General features: G+C 39.6%; 1 protein-coding gene, 1 non-coding gene and 1 pseudogene across 2 annotated transcripts; 1 reads left to right on the forward strand and 2 right to left on the reverse strand.

Annotated features, from left to right (window-relative positions):
• Positions 1-1,137: 1,137 nt before the first annotated feature.
• TRNAL-UAA lies at positions 1,138-1,220 on the reverse strand. Its single transcript has one exon. It is a non-coding gene; the product is annotated as a tRNA-Leu (tRNA).
• Positions 1,221-5,009: 3,789 nt separating this feature from the next.
• Positions 5,010-6,322, forward strand: LOC116201579 (annotated as a pseudogene).
• Positions 6,323-12,535: 6,213 nt separating this feature from the next.
• Positions 12,536-16,223, reverse strand: LOC116201528 (histone deacetylase HDT1-like). The gene is made up of 10 exons (XM_031532790.1): positions 16,042-16,223; positions 15,176-15,246; positions 14,886-15,097; positions 14,585-14,598; positions 14,421-14,477; positions 14,146-14,324; positions 13,494-13,571; positions 13,304-13,391; positions 12,982-13,111; positions 12,536-12,883 (listed from the first exon to the last, which is right to left on the reverse strand). The coding sequence occupies exons 1-10, from the start codon at positions 16,052-16,054 to the stop codon at positions 12,823-12,825; spliced, it is 903 nt and encodes a 300-aa protein (XP_031388650.1). The 5' UTR covers positions 16,055-16,223; the 3' UTR covers positions 12,536-12,822.
• Positions 16,224-17,305: the final 1,082 nt, after the last annotated feature.

The following is a 17,305-nucleotide window of genomic DNA, read 5'->3' on the forward strand; positions in this document are numbered from 1 at the left end:
TTTTGTTATAGGCCATGTAAATATGATTTAAGTGGACTAGAGCATCACCAGTGATACGCGCCTGATAAAACACTGCCCGTTTATGCTCCTAAAATTTTCAATACTTTTTTTTTTCGTTGTAAATCCTGGTATCCGAAAGCATGATTCTTGAAGTCAACTCATTAAGAGTTAAACCTCTTTCAGTGTGAATTTCTACATTCATAAATACTCGAATTCGAGACCTTATTTTAGTTGAACAAGCGTCGAATCGTTTAAATTAATCCATGTTAGTATTACTTTTTTAATTTTAATTCTCTTTAAATAGGTAAATTTCAAAAGAAAATAAAATTTAGAAGGCCAAAGGAAAAAAAAAACAAGGGTTAAATTAAAGTAGAATTTTCAATACTTTTTTTTCGGTGTGAATCCTGGTATCCGAAAGCGTGATTCTTGAAGTCTTAAGGGTTAAACCTCTCTCGGCGTGAATTTCTACATTCATAAATACTCGAATCCGATACCTTACTTCAGCGGAACAAGCGTTGAATCGCTTAAACTAATCCATGTTGGTATTACTTTTTTAATTTTAATTCTCTTTAAAAAGGTAAATTTCAAAAGAAAATAAAATTTAGAAGGCCAAAGGAAAAAAAAAACAAGGGTTAAATTAAAGTAGAATTTTCAATACTTTTTTTTCGGTGTGAATCCTGGTATCCGAAAGCGTGATTCTTGAAGTCTTAAGGGTTAAACCTCTCTCGGCGTGAATTTCTACATTCATAAATACTCGAATCCGATACCTTACTTCAGCGGAACAAGCGTTGAATCGCTTAAACTAATCCATGTTGGTATTACTTTTTTAATTTTAATTCTCTTTAAAAAGGTAAATTTCAAAAGAAAATAAAATTTAGAAGGCCAAAGGAAAAAAAAAAACAAGGGTTAAATTAAAAGTAGAATTAATCACACCAAAAAATCGACTATAATCTATATCTATAATATATTATAGTTAATGATCGGAATAAAATTTCATATTTCAAATATTATTATTTTTATCACTACAAAGATCAGAAACAATAAGTTACATTTTTTAGTTCACAAAAAAAAGGTTATATTGTTTATAAATAGACAAAAATAATAGTTGATAAAGATTAAGAAGAAGAAAACAAAAAGTGCTGGCTGTGGGGTTCGAACCCACGCGCACTTATGTGCAGAAGATCTTAAGTCTTCCCCCTTAACCTCTCGGGCAAACCAGCTTCTCTCTCTTACAAATCCGACATAGTTTATTTAATTATATAAAAGTTGAAAATCGATGAACCGGACGTAATCACGCTGGTCGGACGCACCACAACAGCCCTAGCCTGTGGAGCACCGAATAAAATCCTTCTGTCCTAGAAGCTACTACTCGATTCAAGAGAGCACGCCAAGGAATAAAGAGCTTGGGTGGTACAAAACTTTTTTAGGGATGTCGCACTTTGGTGCAGAACTTTTATATTTTTAACAATTGAGTGTAAAATGTTGTAAAATATTACAATCAATTATATTCCGTCAACTACCAACCAACACTGCCAGCATTTTATGACATGGTATCCCACCTGTAATTTGGCATCCAATGTTGGAGAAAGAATACCATAATATATTATATATTTTCAAAATTTTAATTAAAATTAAATTATTAAAATAATAGAAACATCTTTCTTTTCTGTTCTCTCTCGTCTGCCCTTTCTATCTTCTTGCGCTCTTCTCATTGCGTCGCTCCTTGCCTTCGGTCTCTACGGGTTCATCTGCATCATCAGCTCCGCCGCTCTACCGAGCAAAAGGGCAAGTTGGCCGTCCACCTCTCCAGCAGCTCCATCTCCACCGACAAGGTCGGTGACAAGTATAACCAGTGCAAGTCCTTCTTTCGAGATAGGGCTGGGGAAGACGAAGATTGAGGGTGGTGCTCCGAAGGGTTCTAAACAACTTGCTTATGCTCTTGTCGCTGTTCTCTCCGATCTGTTTTGACGAAGATTGGGTTCGACGAGTTCTGTTTGCTTTTGCTTCAGTCTAATTTTGCTTTTGCTTGCATTTGCATTTAGATTAAATGGGTTTGTATTTGCTTAAATTGGGTTGTGTTTGCTGAATTAGATTGGTCTGCTTGCATTTTCGTTTGCTCCTCTGCGAGAGAAAGGGCATAGAGAGTATTTTTAATTTGATTTTTATTTTATTTATATTAATTAAAATTTTACAGTATTATTTTGACACGTCGAATGTCACGTCATGTCAGAAGTTGGTTAACGGAAAGTAATTAATTGTAACATTTTGAAAAGTTTTGGACTTAGTCAAAAAATTATTGTGTTGCCAAATGTTTTGGACTTAGATAAGTCATTTATCTATTTACCGAAAAAAATAATTAGTCATTTATCTTTTAATAGGACACGTGTCAATTCCTGATAAAATGGACATATGATGGGAACGGGGAAAGGAGACACAAGATTCGCGTCCATCCGTGATTTTTAAATTTTGTTCGGCATAAACGATTGATATATATCATGATAGTTGTCATATCGCAAACTCCTATAATTAAACAAAATAGGAAGGGAATTGGTTTGATGCGCTTGAATATGGTAAGTTGACCCTAACTATCCGAGGAAGGTATCTGGAGGAAACCAATCAATCCAGGTCATTGTAAATAATCAGACCACTAGGAGAAAATTTTGAATGATCCTATCTCATATTGATATAGCGAGATAGAATCAATAAGAATTGTTTAATGAAAAATAACTATGATAATTATTCGAATGATTAGCACTAATTTCTCTATTTTATGTAATTTAATTAGTGTTTTCTCATATTACGTGACGACGTAGGATCATCCACTCATATCTTGATCAATAAACATTTCTTTCATTATTTTCTAAAACACGGCCGTGGTCGACAGATAAAACTATACAAATTTGAGAGGTCACATCCATCTAGTCTTTTTGGTGTAAATTGAACTTGATTCAAGGCAGGTGAGAGGGTCCATCCAATTTACTCTAGACAAATTTTTTTCGATTATAAAAAAATTCATCAATTTAATACAAAAAAATATAAATTTTAAAAATTAATAAAAGAATATAAATAATTACACGATGAGTATTAAATTCAAAACTTGTTAATTATCAAATATAAGCGTACATTGTTGCATAAAGGCCTGTTTGGCAACACAATAATTTTTTAACTCTACTTCATTTAACTTCACTTATCTTCAATTCAACAATACAATTATTATTTTTTCATTTTTTCTTCAATTTTTTAATCATTCAATTCAAATTTTAATACTAAATTCTCTCAACTATTCATTACTTTTTCACACTTTTATCATAATTCAATAATATAATCATTACAAACCAATTAAAATCAAAATTCAACTCTAAAATCAAACACACTCTAATTGTTATAAAAAAAAGGAAAAGTACAAAAATCCCCTCGTAATTTGAGGTCGGGACAAATTGCATCATGTGTTTTTGTTAGAGATAATTAGCCCTCTTGATCTTTAGCCTTTTAATCATTTTGGGTCTAAATCTTTTTTTTTATTCTTTCAACTTTTCATTTTGTTTCATTTCAGTCCTACAAAGAAAATCGAAAGATTGGCGATCTCGACCCCTCCACTAAGGTCACCAGTACCTACGGAGGACGTCAGCAACTTCCACTTCCACCGGGGTCGCCGATTGGCAGCCCCAACCCCGAATCAATTGAGACTCCGAGTCGGAGGTTCTCGGTCGATTCGGGGTTAGGGTCGTCAATCAGCGACCCCAACCCTCCACTGAGGTCGCCGACACCCACAGAGGACGCCGGCGACCTCGGTGGAGGGTTCGAGGTCGCCGATTGATGGCTCCAACCTCGAACCGACCGAGGACCTCTGACTGATGGATGCCGGCGACCTCGGTGGAGAGGTCGGGGTCGCCAATTGACGGTCCCAACCCCTCATTCCCTTTTGATTTTCTTTATAGAATTAAAATGAAACAAAATGAAAAGTTTAGAATATAAATGATAAAAGAAAAAAATTTAGAATCAAAATGATTAAAAAGTTAAAAGATTGAGAATTGAAAATAAAAAAAAATTAATACCGTAATTCACTATGTCTAATGGAGTACATTCTTTAATAAAAATACAAGGTGCAATTTACCAAACTTTAAATCTTTTTCAAAAAAAAAAAAGAGTTATGCAACAAAGTAAAAGATTGTGCACCACCCTAGCTTTTTACCTGCTCGCTCGCGAAAGAGGTGAACACAGCGGACACAGACCGAGACGAGGGGAAGGAAGAAGAGGGCTCGATCCATCGGAACTCGGACCGGATGAAGGCGGCAACGGCGGAGCACCTCGCTTCCATCTTCGGCACGGAGAAGGATCGAGTGAACTGCCCCTTCTACTTCAAGATCGGCGAGTGCAGGCACGGCGATCGATGCTCCCGCCTCCACACCAGGCCCAGTATCGGCCCCACCCTCCTCCTCTCCAACATGTACCAGCGCCCCGACATGATCACCCCCGGCATCGACGCCAATGGCCAGCCCATTGACCCCCTGCAAAATCCAGGAGCAATTTCGAGGTGACCACCCACCCATTTGACTCCCATCCCTCCTCTCTCGTGGGTGGACTAGATTGTGCTGCTTCAGATTCTCCCGTTGCTCGTTATTCGATCGTCCTCTTCCGCGTAGTTTGCGCTGATTATTTGCGTTTGTGCCAATTTTTGACTGAATACTGCTTCTAATACATGTTTTGCGGAAATGTAGGATTTTTATGAGGATCTCTTCTAGGAGCTGAGCAAGTATGGTGACATCGAAAGCCTTAACGTCTGCGATAACCTTGCTGACCATATGGTACATAGAATTTTGGCTTACTCTTTGTAATTTCACCTGCATTCACGGCTTAACCTCGATGTCGGAGCTTGTGCTTTTCATCTGTGTAGGTGGTTATCTTAACGTACAATTCCGAGAGGAAGAACAAGCTGCCAATGCACTTCGGGGCCTGTCTGGAAGATATTATGCTGATCAGAATAATGAAATCTTTGAAACTTTTGAACTCTTTTCTTCTGGTTCCAATATGTTACTCGTTTTACGTTTCTATGCTGTACTGCAGGGCATTCCATAATAGTGGAATTTTCTCCAGTGACAGATTTCCGGGAAACCACTTGCAGGCAGTATGAAGAAAACAACTGCAACCGTGGCGGCTACTGCAATTTTATGCATCTGAAAAGAATCAGCAGGTTAGCTTTTAGTTGCCTTGATCGGCTCGCTGGACTACGCATTGTGTGTTATCCTCATCTGGCTGTGTATATCTGATCATTGATAGGGAGTTGAGGCGTCAATTGTTTGGGAGATATTGGGGAAGACGTAGTCGGAGTAGGAGCCGAAGCCGAAGTCCTATTAGGCACCGTAGCCATGAAGATCATGGTTGGAGGTATGACGATGATGACAATTATGATAGTAGGAGAGAAGGTACAGGAGCACTAGTCCTGATCGTCAGAGAGGGTGAAGTAGGAGCCCAGCAAGAAGAAGGGATCGCAGTCCAGTTAGTGAAGGCAGTGAGGAGAGGCGCGCCAGCATTGAGCAGTGGAACAGAGAAAGGGCACAGCGGAATAATGCCAACAGAGTCTACTCCGAAAGCCTCAATAAGGATAACATGGAAGATGATAAAGGTTATGAGCGTGTAGGAGATCATTGTGCTTATGAAGGCCAGCAGCAGCAGCGTCCACGGGACGGGGTATATGGTTACTAATTCATTAGTGAAGTGCCTCGTTCGTAAGTAATTCTTTTCTCACCTCACAGCATATCGGCAATAATTCGAGAGAGTTCGTTTTAGCTAGTCTTACTACGCATTTTCCTCTTTGCAGGTGTAGTGCAGGTTCAATGTTCTTTGTTGATTTGAAGTGTTTTCTTCCCCTTTACAAATAGAGGAAAATTTGCACCAAAAACTTGAAGCGGCTCCATAATCATATTTGGCTTCCATCTAAACTGCATCTTAGCATTGGATTGGCTTAGTTTAAAAAATCCATAAATGTTTTCCAACTTTTATGGGGGCATTTTTTCTTTTGTTCTCATGCATACTGCAAATAGCTATTCTGTTAACCAGTTGGGTAATAGGGTGAATCCAACAAACAATATTGCAACTTAAATTTCTTCATTTTCAGTGTCCAGTATAGACAATCTTGCTCTATTTGGTGAGTAACCATGGCATACTCCGATGTATTAGATCTTAAGAGTTGGGAGTTAATTATGGTTACTGGTTGAAAATCATTGTGACCTACTTATCCAAAAAAAAGAAAATCATGTGACCTGCACATTGTGATGAATTAATCGTTTATGATCTATACATGTACTCCCCTTTTCCATGATAAGCTTCTCAGTGAAATTTTTTAGTGCGTGCAATTGAACTTGTGTGACATGTCTTTTCTATTAAACACAAGCAAAATAGTGCTTGAGCTTACAGTTGGGGACTCGTGAGCGCACATGGATGTCAATTGCTGATCGAAAAGAAAAGCTTCTGCTGACTTTGATGGTTTTGTCTTCTATCTACTCCCTTTTATTGTGTGCCTGGTGCTGCAAGCTCTGGTATCCCTGCTTTGCTCCAACAATGCCACTGATCTTAAGTACTGCTTCGCTATTCTGCATTTGCAAGTGGTTGGTGATGCCACTAGATGAAGAAACCTCAACTTATGCGTGCAACGATTCCTCAGGCCTGACCTCTTCATGGTCCTCTTGGACATCCTACATTCTCTTGCATTTGGCAGCCTTTTTAATCATCGAATTTGGTTCATAGTACCGCATGATGTTGAAATATTTGGCCTTAGCCCGTCTGGATTTTCACGTGACTACTGCCGAGAACGTAACAATGTTGGTTGAATATGATAGACCTAAATGGCCTTAGTGTACCCTTAGTGATATATTGAACCTTAATATCGTTCGTGTGATATGACTGTTCGTGGATATTAAGGGTGGAAGAAGAAAACATGGATTGATCTTAGGGGTGGATTGTAGGCATTTTTTGGAAAGCTCTGCAGATTCTGCGCTGCATTTCCTGAAAAGCTCTGTAGAGTCTCCGCAGTTCCTGAAAGGTATGGGAACTACTAGGTGCCTATGCCTTTGCCCGGTGGATTTAAATTAGCTTGACAACAATTCGGAGGTTCGAATCATCGATATCATCATAAGATTATGAAAACATTGACATGTTTATAGTGGGGAAAAGGAAAAAGATCGAAAAGTGATGAGGCCTCGTAAGGCGGACAGGAAAATGGGGACATTGTTGCACGGTAACATAGTCCATAAGTTCATCAAACAATTGACTTTCCAATTGTTTGGATAACAATGATGCATTGTTAAATGCCACTTACTGCTTGTGATATCGAAATGGAGATTTCGATATTACTGTCAATGTAATTGAGAACTTACAAAGTCACACACAACAATCGAATTGGCGGATGATGAAGGCGACTTCATCTAATAGAGATTAGATGAGGTTAAGCGCAAGACGGAAATGTCGGAAGTTTAATGAGATTAAACTTCTTGATTAATTGGATTTTGATTATTAGATTTAATGGATTGAATAAGAGGGCGAATTGGGTAATAATATTTGGACATGTCATGCGATGACAAGTGGTCAAATCATAAGTTGACACTTGGACAAATCGGTCGACGACACTTGGTCCAATCATATGATGACAAGTGGACCAATGAGAAGTCGACACGTGACGGACACGTGGCGTGAGGATAATCAATTTTAGCAATCTCACATTGATTTCATAACCTTCATGGGTCCTAGCGGTCTATAGTCGAAGGAAAGCGCTCAAATAAGATAAAATTATTAAACTAATGGATCCGAATAAGGCTCTTGAGCAAGTTGTAATTATATTGTAACTTGTCGTAATCGAATCGGATAATTCTTGAAGCCGAACATCGATGCCCTTAGCCAAGACCCTTGACCCCAATTTATTGGCTTAGGGGAGGACCCATGGAGGTTATGGAATCAATGTAGGATAGTTAAAATTGGTTATTCTCACGCCATCTATCTGCCACGTGTCGATTTCTCATTGGTCTACTTGTCATCATATGATTGGACCAAGTGTCGTCACCCCGATTTGTTCAAGTGTTAACTTATGATTTGACCACTTGTCATCGCATGACTATGCCACATTTTGACACATGATCGGTCCACTTGTCATCACATGATTGGTCCAAATGTTGTTACTTGATTCGCCCCCTTATTTGATCCATTAAATCTAATAATCAGAATCCAATCAATCAGTAAGTTTAATCTTATTAAACTTCCGACGTTTCCGTCTTGTACTTAATCTCGTCTAATCTCTATCAGATGAAGTGACCTTCATTATCTGCCGATTCGGTTATTGCGTGTGACCCTGTAGATTCCCGATTACGTTGACAATAATATCGAAATCTCAATTTCAATATTTCAAGCAGTGAACAGCATTTAGCAATGCATCATTGTTATCCAAGCAATCAGAAAGTCAACTGTTTGACGAGCCTATGGACTATGTTACCGTGCAGCAATGTCCCTTTGTCCTCTATATCTAGATCGAACCCAAGGCATGGTCTTTGTCATCCTTTGTGTGGCTCAATCTCTTTTCTTTGTTCCAGGTAAGTCTGTCATGGTAAATGAGCTCGATATCTCTATATTGATTCATTTGGGTATGCGTATACACTTTCAAACTTCACCCATCAAGGGCCCTATGAGATATTGCTCCCGTTACGAATGATGAATAAATCATATCTTGGTCACTCACATTCCTCACAACGTTTTGCAGCATACCCAATTACTGTCTTTATAATTATCTTGTTACGGTTGGCGTTTAACAGTATCAAAGTATACGGCATACCATGTATGAATCAATGATGACCTCAAGTTAAAGGACCTTTACACTATAGTCACTATGAGAACTGCTAAGGATAATCTTGTAACGATCCATGTAGCAATCTCATGGCGGATTAGTCCAATACGTATTACTCCTAATGCATGTGTGGTGTGACTTGATGTCTTTACATTCATGACCCGTGAGATTTGGTCATCAATCACCACAACACTGGCTTTGTTGCATTAGCGTTGTCTTAGTTAACGATAATATTTCGACTATGGACGTTTAGAAATAGTGTTCATCATTAATATGATCTCACAATCAAATCATACTTGATGTCGATCGAACCTACTATCCAAGGACGTTATCGTGTAAAATGAAAGCGCAAACACAAAATAATAGAAATGCCTCATGATGTCATAATACAAAATTGATGACAAATTGTCTCTAGAGGACACATCAATCCCAACAATCTCCCACTTGAATTAGAGTCAATTTGGCATCTCACTTATGCCTTCAGACCTAGTGTGAACCTCAAGTTTGCGCTATACAAGAGGTTCCGCATGTGGGTCAAAAATATTTTCATCCCTTGGTATTTTGTATACCTCCACGTCTCCTCTGTCGATAGTCCTACAGATGAGATGGAAGCGCCTAAGTATATGTTTGGATTGTTGGTGAAACATGGGTTCCTTAGCCTGCTCAATGGTTCCATTATTGTCACAATAGAGATCAATTGGATATGCGATGCTAGGAACCACAACAAGTTCTGTTACAAACTTCTCAATCCAAATGGCCTCTTTTACGGCATTAGAGGCAGCGATATATTCGGCCTCTGTGGTAGAGTCGATTACTGTCTCCTGCTTTAAATTCTTCCAACTCACAGCACCTTAAGCAGAACACATACCTTGATTGCGATTTACTATCGTCCTTATTAGACTAGAAGCTAGCATTGGTGACCTCTTACAACGAGCTCTTATGCGCATCCATATACCAAGAACATCTCCTTAGTCCATCGTAAATACTTAAGGATATTCTTTATTGCGATCCAATGTCTCTCACCTGGATCTAATTGGTACTGACTCGTACTGCTCAAAGCATATGAGACATCAAGTCGAGTGCATAGCATAACATATATGATTGATCCAATAGCTGATGTATATGAAAGCCTACTAATGCAGTCTCTTTCCTCCTGAGCATAAGGATTTTGAGCCTTCAAAAGGCTTACGCCATGCATCATAGGCGGCGACCATTTTCTTAGAATCCTGTCTGCTAAAGTGCCGAAGCACTTTGTCCATGTATGCACTTTAATTTAGGCCAAATAGTCTCCTGGATCTATCTCTATTGATCCTGATACTTAACACGTAGGTAATTTCACTTAAGTCCTTTGTGGAGAAATGTACATTGTTGTACGGTAACATAGTCCATAAGTTCGTCAAACAGTTGGCTTTCCGATTGCTTGGATAACAATGATGCATTGTTAGATGCCGCTTACTGTTTGTAAAGTCGAAATGGAGATTTCAATATTACTACCAATGTAATCGGAAACCTACACGGTCACACACAACAACCGAATTGGGGGATGATGAAGGCGACATCATCTAACAAAGATTAGATGAGGTTAAGCACAGGACGGAAATGTCGTAAGTTTAATGAGATTAAACTTTCCGATTGATTGGATTATGATTATTAAACTTAATGGATTGAATAAGTTGACTGATCATGTGTCAACATGTGGCATAGTCATATGATGACAAGTGGCCAAATCATAAATTGAAATTTGGACAAATCGGGCGTTGACACTTGGTCCAATCATATGATGACAAATGGACCAGTGAGAAGTCGACACGTGGCGAACACATGGCATGAGGATAATCAATTTTAGCTATCCCACATTGATTCCATTACCTCCATGGGTCCTCCCCTAAGCCTATAAATAAGGGGTCAAGGCCTTTGGCCCATCTTAAGGCCCAATGGGCTTGCAGTGATTTTAAAATCAGGCAAACTTTTAGGTCAAGCCCATCGCTTTTATGCCATGCAAGGCAGTCAAAATTGAGTTTCAAAGTTGAATTGGTGAAGGATTCATAAAATCAAAAGTTAAATCGAGTAGTAGATAATTTTATACAATTTTGCGAGTAACAACCTTGTTGAGATAAAATTGAGGACCGTTATACATCCCGCAACAAACTAAACATTCTTTTTATAATTTCTAAATGTCAATTTTACAACAAAATAAGTGATAATATAAGAAATTATAAGTTAGTTTATGTATTTTTCTTAGGGATGTTATGCAGCAATCTATCGGGATTAGTAGGAATGCTGATTTTTAATTACCTAGGACCACTCTTTACCATGATTGATACTGCAGGATATGTACGAGCCTCTCCTAAGAGCATCTACAATAGTGGGCTCTTTGAGTTCCCATTGAGGTCCCATCAAGAGTCGCGTAAGCACCACATCATCTGAAGAGGCCCCGGAAAAAAAAGGACTGGCTCCTCCAATGATCGGTTCCAATTTAAGTCCCCGTTGTGATCCGACACTTATAATTTTTTTTTTAAGCTGAAGGAAAGCTTTTGGGCGGGCCACGCGTGGCCTTAACGCCACATGGCCTGCCCATGTGAAGCAAAGAGCTGTTACAGTAAATAAATAAAAGCTATTGTTGCAGTGCAATAGCACCAAAGAGCCTCCGGGTGTAGGCCCTTGATTCGTTAGGTCCCAAGAGGGCATCGTCCCTGCACAGAGCGCTGGGCCCTCTTCAGGGACCTTCTCCAATGGGGGCGGGCGGAGTCCTCTCCTTGCCACATTGGCATGGTCACTCGAGGAGGCCCCATTGAAGACGTTCTAATGAAAAAATCAAATTAAATTCACACATTTCCGGTAATTGAACCCCCATTGAAAACACTCTAATAAAAAAAAATTCAAATTCAATTCACACATTTTCGATAATTGACATTAATAATTTCCAACACGACCAAAGTGGTAATGTTTTAACGTGGATTGCCTCCCAAGTGGTTTAGGTATGCGGATTACCATCCAATGATAATCTTAAATTCTGAATTTATCCTTTATCTTCAGTGCAGATTCCCTTGACCATAGTAGCACCTCCTAGTCGCCACCACCACAACCACCAACATAGCCACCACCATAACTGCCTCTTAGCCGTCGTCACTGTCATCCTAGCAATCATCGCCATCGTCGCCTAATTTTCTTCTTTCTTGCCACACGTGAACCCTAATCACTCTAATTTGGATTTCAAATCTAAGTGCGAAGCATCTGAGCCTCGAAATCAAAGCGAAGCCTTTGAGATTCGATCGGGAACACAATGGCTTCCACTGGAGCCTCACCACATCGTATCGAAGCGCCCCGGTTACCGAGGCAAAAGTGGCAGCTGCCGTAGGTCATCAGAAGTGGCAGCAGCAATGGGGTTCCTAGGGGGGGGGTGGAAGATAATAAATTTTAATCCCAAGTTTCAATTTACTAAATAAATTCAAACTTCTACGAGAATCTAGATTCAAGTTTCTATAACGAGTTTACTCACCCTGCACTGTAAATATGCGAAAGCGCAAGTTTTTAAAATTGAATTTCTGATAGCATCGTATAATTAGTAATATATGCAAAGGCCTGCCTCAAAAATACATGTAAATGCTCAACACCCTAATTCTCTGGCCAGTTGCCAAGACTAGAAACCCCGCAGAAGAAACCCCAGTCGAAATAAAAGCTTCATGACAATGAATCAATGGAAACGGATTAAACTTAAAAATCATGCACAACATTCTCATTTCATATTTGGAAAACTAGCGGAAAGAAACTGGATGTGATGAACATGCCAAACACTAGAGACCAAGCTCAAGTCGATATAAATTTGTCCAACTCTGTTACAAAGACTCCTCATCAGAAACCTACCAAAATTTTCAAGGCACAGCCTTTCCCAATACGAGTCCAACCCCACCAAGAAATGTTTTTACTAAAAGTAACCACACGCAAAAATATGCCGCCTTGAAACCATATCAAAATATGTAGTAGGTACGAGCATTCTACTTGGCACCATGCTTTGCCTTGGAGTGAGACTGGAGTCCAGTCTCAGAATTGAAAGTCCTGCTCAGACCACATAACAAGAGGGCCACAATAAGAGCTATTGCATGGCAAAGAAGATAGGTAAAGAAACGTATCACGGAGAGGGGAATAATACATACTTGCTGCAAGAATTGCAGGTCACTGAGCCACCCGACTTAGGAGTTTGCTGCTGCTTCTTGTTACTGGCAGGAGTCTTCCCGCTCTGTTTGGCAGGATGAGGAGTGGCTGTATGGCCACCCTTCTTTCCATCTGCAAAACAATATCATTCCAATTTAGGCAAAATTTCCAAATAATGTACACACAATCTTTGATTGCAAAGTCGACAAAAGAGGTCCAGGAAACAGCAAAGGGAACATAAAGAAATAGAGATATTCTACAAGCAGAATGATCAGTAGGGATGCTCTAAGCGAGGAAATGACACACAGAACTAGCAAGTTTCACCTGTCTTTTGAGGAGTAACCAATTTTGCTTTCTTGGCATCAGGAGTTTTGGAAGCAGACTTGTTGGATCTTTTCTTGCCCACTTCAGCCTGATGGACACAGTATCATTTAACAAGTGCATGAGAATATTAATCCCGCTTCAAATTAGCCTTCCCTTAGAAGATAAATTGGCAGCACTGTGAGGAAAGTACCTTCTTCGGAGTCTCGTCCTCCTCGTCCTCGTCACTGTCCTCATCATCATCAGAATCAGCCTCGCTATCGGTTTCCTCCTTTGGGAAGTGGAAAAAGGACATTAGGGCAAAATGCAAGAGATATATAGGGAGATGACAAAAATAAGACTAAACAAATCATAGACATGAAACTGTGCGCCCCCAAGACATGTAATTTAATGAGAATTCCAGTTCGGGTGCAAAAACAGACAATGTAACACAAGTAACACACACAAGTAAATTACCAATGCAAAGGCTAAGTAGTCACAATTTTCATGGAGCCATGATCATGCCAGACAACAAATTAACAGTTCCATTAGTTCTAGTTGAAACCAAACACAGGACCCAAGGAGAAAAGGAAAACAATCCTTTCTTCCCCTGGAATTAAAATTGAACAGAATCAAGTACTTTATCAAGAGAGCAAAATGAGAAACGGTAGTGGCATCCACTGTTTTTTAAGACTCATTATGCTATATGTCATCTATATATCAACTAATATGGAACCTATGTGCAAGTTCTAAGATGACGTCTAAGAACATCCCGAGATATAACCATGGCAAGATTGATACTTGTACCCAAAATATTAAAAGAACTCGTTTCTGAAAGGTCTCAAAAGAACTCGGGTAGAATTTACCTCCTCGTCAGAGTCATCCTCAGCTGACTCGTCCTCATCCTCATCACTATCACCATCCTTCTCCTTTCCCTTACCCTTAGCTGCTTCTGCAGCCTTTGGCTTCTCTGCAGACTTAGGCTTAGCAGCATTAGCATTACCTAAGGCTGGCTTTGCTGCCACAGGTCCGGGACCGACCTTGCCTGAATCAAAATATTAAAACCATATGAATTATTCATTGCTGGATTTAAATAAAAAAAAAAAGGAGTGAACAAACACAATCAATTCCAAATAAGTACCATTCCGTTCGAGGCTCATCGGGAAATCATCCTCTTCTTCTGAATCAGTTCCCATATCTGGAAAAATCATACATTGCCAGTCAGTAAAAACAGATATTGAGCAAAATGCCCTTAAAAAGAATCATAATGGGAGAAAACTGAGAAGAAGGCATTCCAAGACCCACCATCAAAATCATTCGTGCAAAGAGAAGACCGCATAGAAGTCAAGGAAAGACAGATTAAATATGGAAAAGATAGCAGATGTTTCATAGACATATCAAAGAAATTCCAAGCACTAACTTAGGCTAGCACATTTTGCATGTCGCTGAAGTTTCACCCACAATCGACTAGAAAAAATGAATGAGTTCAAATTGTCAACCAAGGTCAGATTATTCAGGACCCATGCTAATAAAGATATTATCACAAATGAGAATCTTAAAATTCAAAGTCAAAAGAACCAAAAGGTCAAATATTCTGAAAGGATATTCCTCCGCTATTGCTGTCCTGTACCCCATGAAGTACACACTTCCACCACTCCAGTTGTGTGAAAGTTCAAACTTCTTCTCGAAAACCAAATCAAAAGAGATTTGAGGAAATTTATCGGCAGACAGAGTTCCCAATACCAGCTTCTTATTGTCGAAATTAACAAAAAGAGGCACAGATTCATCTCCCTTCTTCTTTGATTCACCGAGGGTAGCCTGGAGAAAAGAAAATTGTTATGGTTCTGATAAAGCTTTAAACTGCAGCCACACTAATCAATTGCAAACAGTACTAACCTGCGAAATATGGATGATTTCATCATCTTCGGGTTCAACCTTAATGGGCTGTCCAGCCTTTACTTCAACACCTGGGGGAAACGCAATAACCAATTAATTAACATTCCCTTGATTAAAGCAATTTGCAAGAATCATTTCTCAACACAAGGAAGTTATTAGAAAACAAGGGACCACTAGAATCCACCCCCTGAACCACTCCAACTTTCATCACTATCATCATGCAATGAATACACAGGACACGTTGAAATATGAAAAAGTGATTAGTGAGCCATCCACATACGTATGCACTGATGTGGTATGTTCACGGCAACGAAACAGAAAGAAAACGAAGTTCATATTCAAATTAGTTTAACACTCTACCGAGTAATGAAATTAACTAGAAACGTTGGCTCCACACATATCAACCGAACAGAGCACATATAAAACTCCTCCCAAAGACAGAAAATTAAGGACATGCTTCTCTCCAGCCATGGAAGCAACTGAGAAGCTTCAATTCCTGTTGTTCCATCTTCGGAAAACTGATGAGGAAGTAACAAGAAGAGGCCAGCAGACAGACCGACAGGTGAAACCCATTCAGAATTGATCAAACTTCAAACGACGTATCCAAGAACAAAACTAGCGACGAGCTCAAAACAAATGTACACCACAGTTTACTGCTACTAACTGCGACTGGACAAACAAAGGAATACAAAAACACTTCATAAAACGACAGTAATCGTGTGCAGACATGGGCATATCGAAGCTCAAACAGCAACAAATGAAACAGCACCGGACACTTGATAGCCTAACACCTATCATCCAAGCATAATCTAGCATAGCATTCCCGGAGGCGAAAACGACGTGGTCAGAGAGGGCAGAGTTCTCACCCCAGAACTCCATGGCAGAGCAGGCGAAGGTTTCTCTAGGGTTTGGGAGGGCGAGGAGGAGAGGCTGGAGGGAGGGACAGAGCGGCAAACACGATAGCAGGGTTTTGAGTGAGGGTTTTAGCGAGTTAATGGCGTATTTTTATAAATAAGAGAGGATCGAAACCGGAGAGAGAGAGAGTAGAATACGCTTAGGACGCGGAATTTATTTTTTTCCTCTCTCTCTCTTTCGGCCGCTAGGGTTTTCAATAGTTGGGGACTTTTGGGCCTGCTTCAAAGCCCATTTACCGTATGGGGCCACGGCCCATGATCTTTCGCTGTATCGCTAGTGGGCCGAATGCGGGAAGTGGGAAACCTGGATGCCGACGTCAATCTAAGAAACAACTTTTTTTTTTTTTTTAATGAGATCACGATATATTTTTAATTTATAAGTTAGATAGTTTGGGAATCGCATGCCTAAATTTGATACTGCTATAAGGTAAACAAGGACGGGGCTGCTCGAGGCACTCTAGGCAATGCAAGCTCCGAGGGCTTGATCAGAGATCCCAATGGCTGTTGACTTGGAGGTTTTGTTCAAAATATTAGCGTTGCCGCCGCTGTATGTGCCGAGCTTTGGGGTATTAAGACTGGTCTTGACTCGAGCTTGCCTAGTCACTTGGGCATAGATCTGTCATTACTGAAGGCGCTTCCGTGGTCGTTTTCAAATTAATCCAGAACCAAAAATTTTGAGTACATTCACGTATTCAAGGCCTGCTAGATTGAGCTCAGAAGCTCTTACAGCAGGAATGGCAAGCTCAGATTTCCCATTCGTTTATGTCCCCTTTGGTACTCAGCAATAGAATGGAAATGGATGAAATTGAAAATCCACTGTTCCACTCCATATATATATATACATCATATTACATATTATAAAGTTGACTACAAACTAATAAATAGGAGTAGAATCGTAAATTAACAAAGTAAATTTATAAGGCCATGTTTGATTGTGAGGATAAGAGGTAGGATTGGATCTTAAATATCCTTATATTATGTTTGGGACACACTAGGTTTGGGATTGAGTTTGGCATAAGGTAGGATAAAACATGAAGGGAATTACCCCATTGAGGGGTGGGATAAAGATAGATTAGGATTATGATATTTATTTAAAAGACGAAATTGCCCTTGATTAGTTTCTAAATTTTTGGATTATGCCATTTTGAGGTTAGAATTGAGGTTCACCTGAGAGGGCATTAGTAGTGGTCTAGTGCTAGACACCAACACATGGGCC

Source organism: Punica granatum, chromosome 3 (assembly GCF_007655135.1).
Source record: "Punica granatum isolate Tunisia-2019 chromosome 3, ASM765513v2, whole genome shotgun sequence".
NCBI classification, from domain to species: Eukaryota; Viridiplantae; Streptophyta; class Magnoliopsida; order Myrtales; family Lythraceae; genus Punica; species Punica granatum.

Excerpts from the sequence above, each read along its gene's own strand:
- LOC116201528 (XM_031532790.1), bottom strand. Across the intron at positions 15,098-15,175 it reads AAATCATCCATATTTCGCAG|GCTACCCTCGGTGAATCAAA; the intron begins GTTAGTACTGTT and ends TCTTTTCTCCAG. Across the intron at positions 13,112-13,303 it reads GGTTACTCCTCAAAAGACAG|ATGGAAAGAAGGGTGGCCAT; the intron begins GTGAAACTTGCT and ends ATTGTTTTGCAG.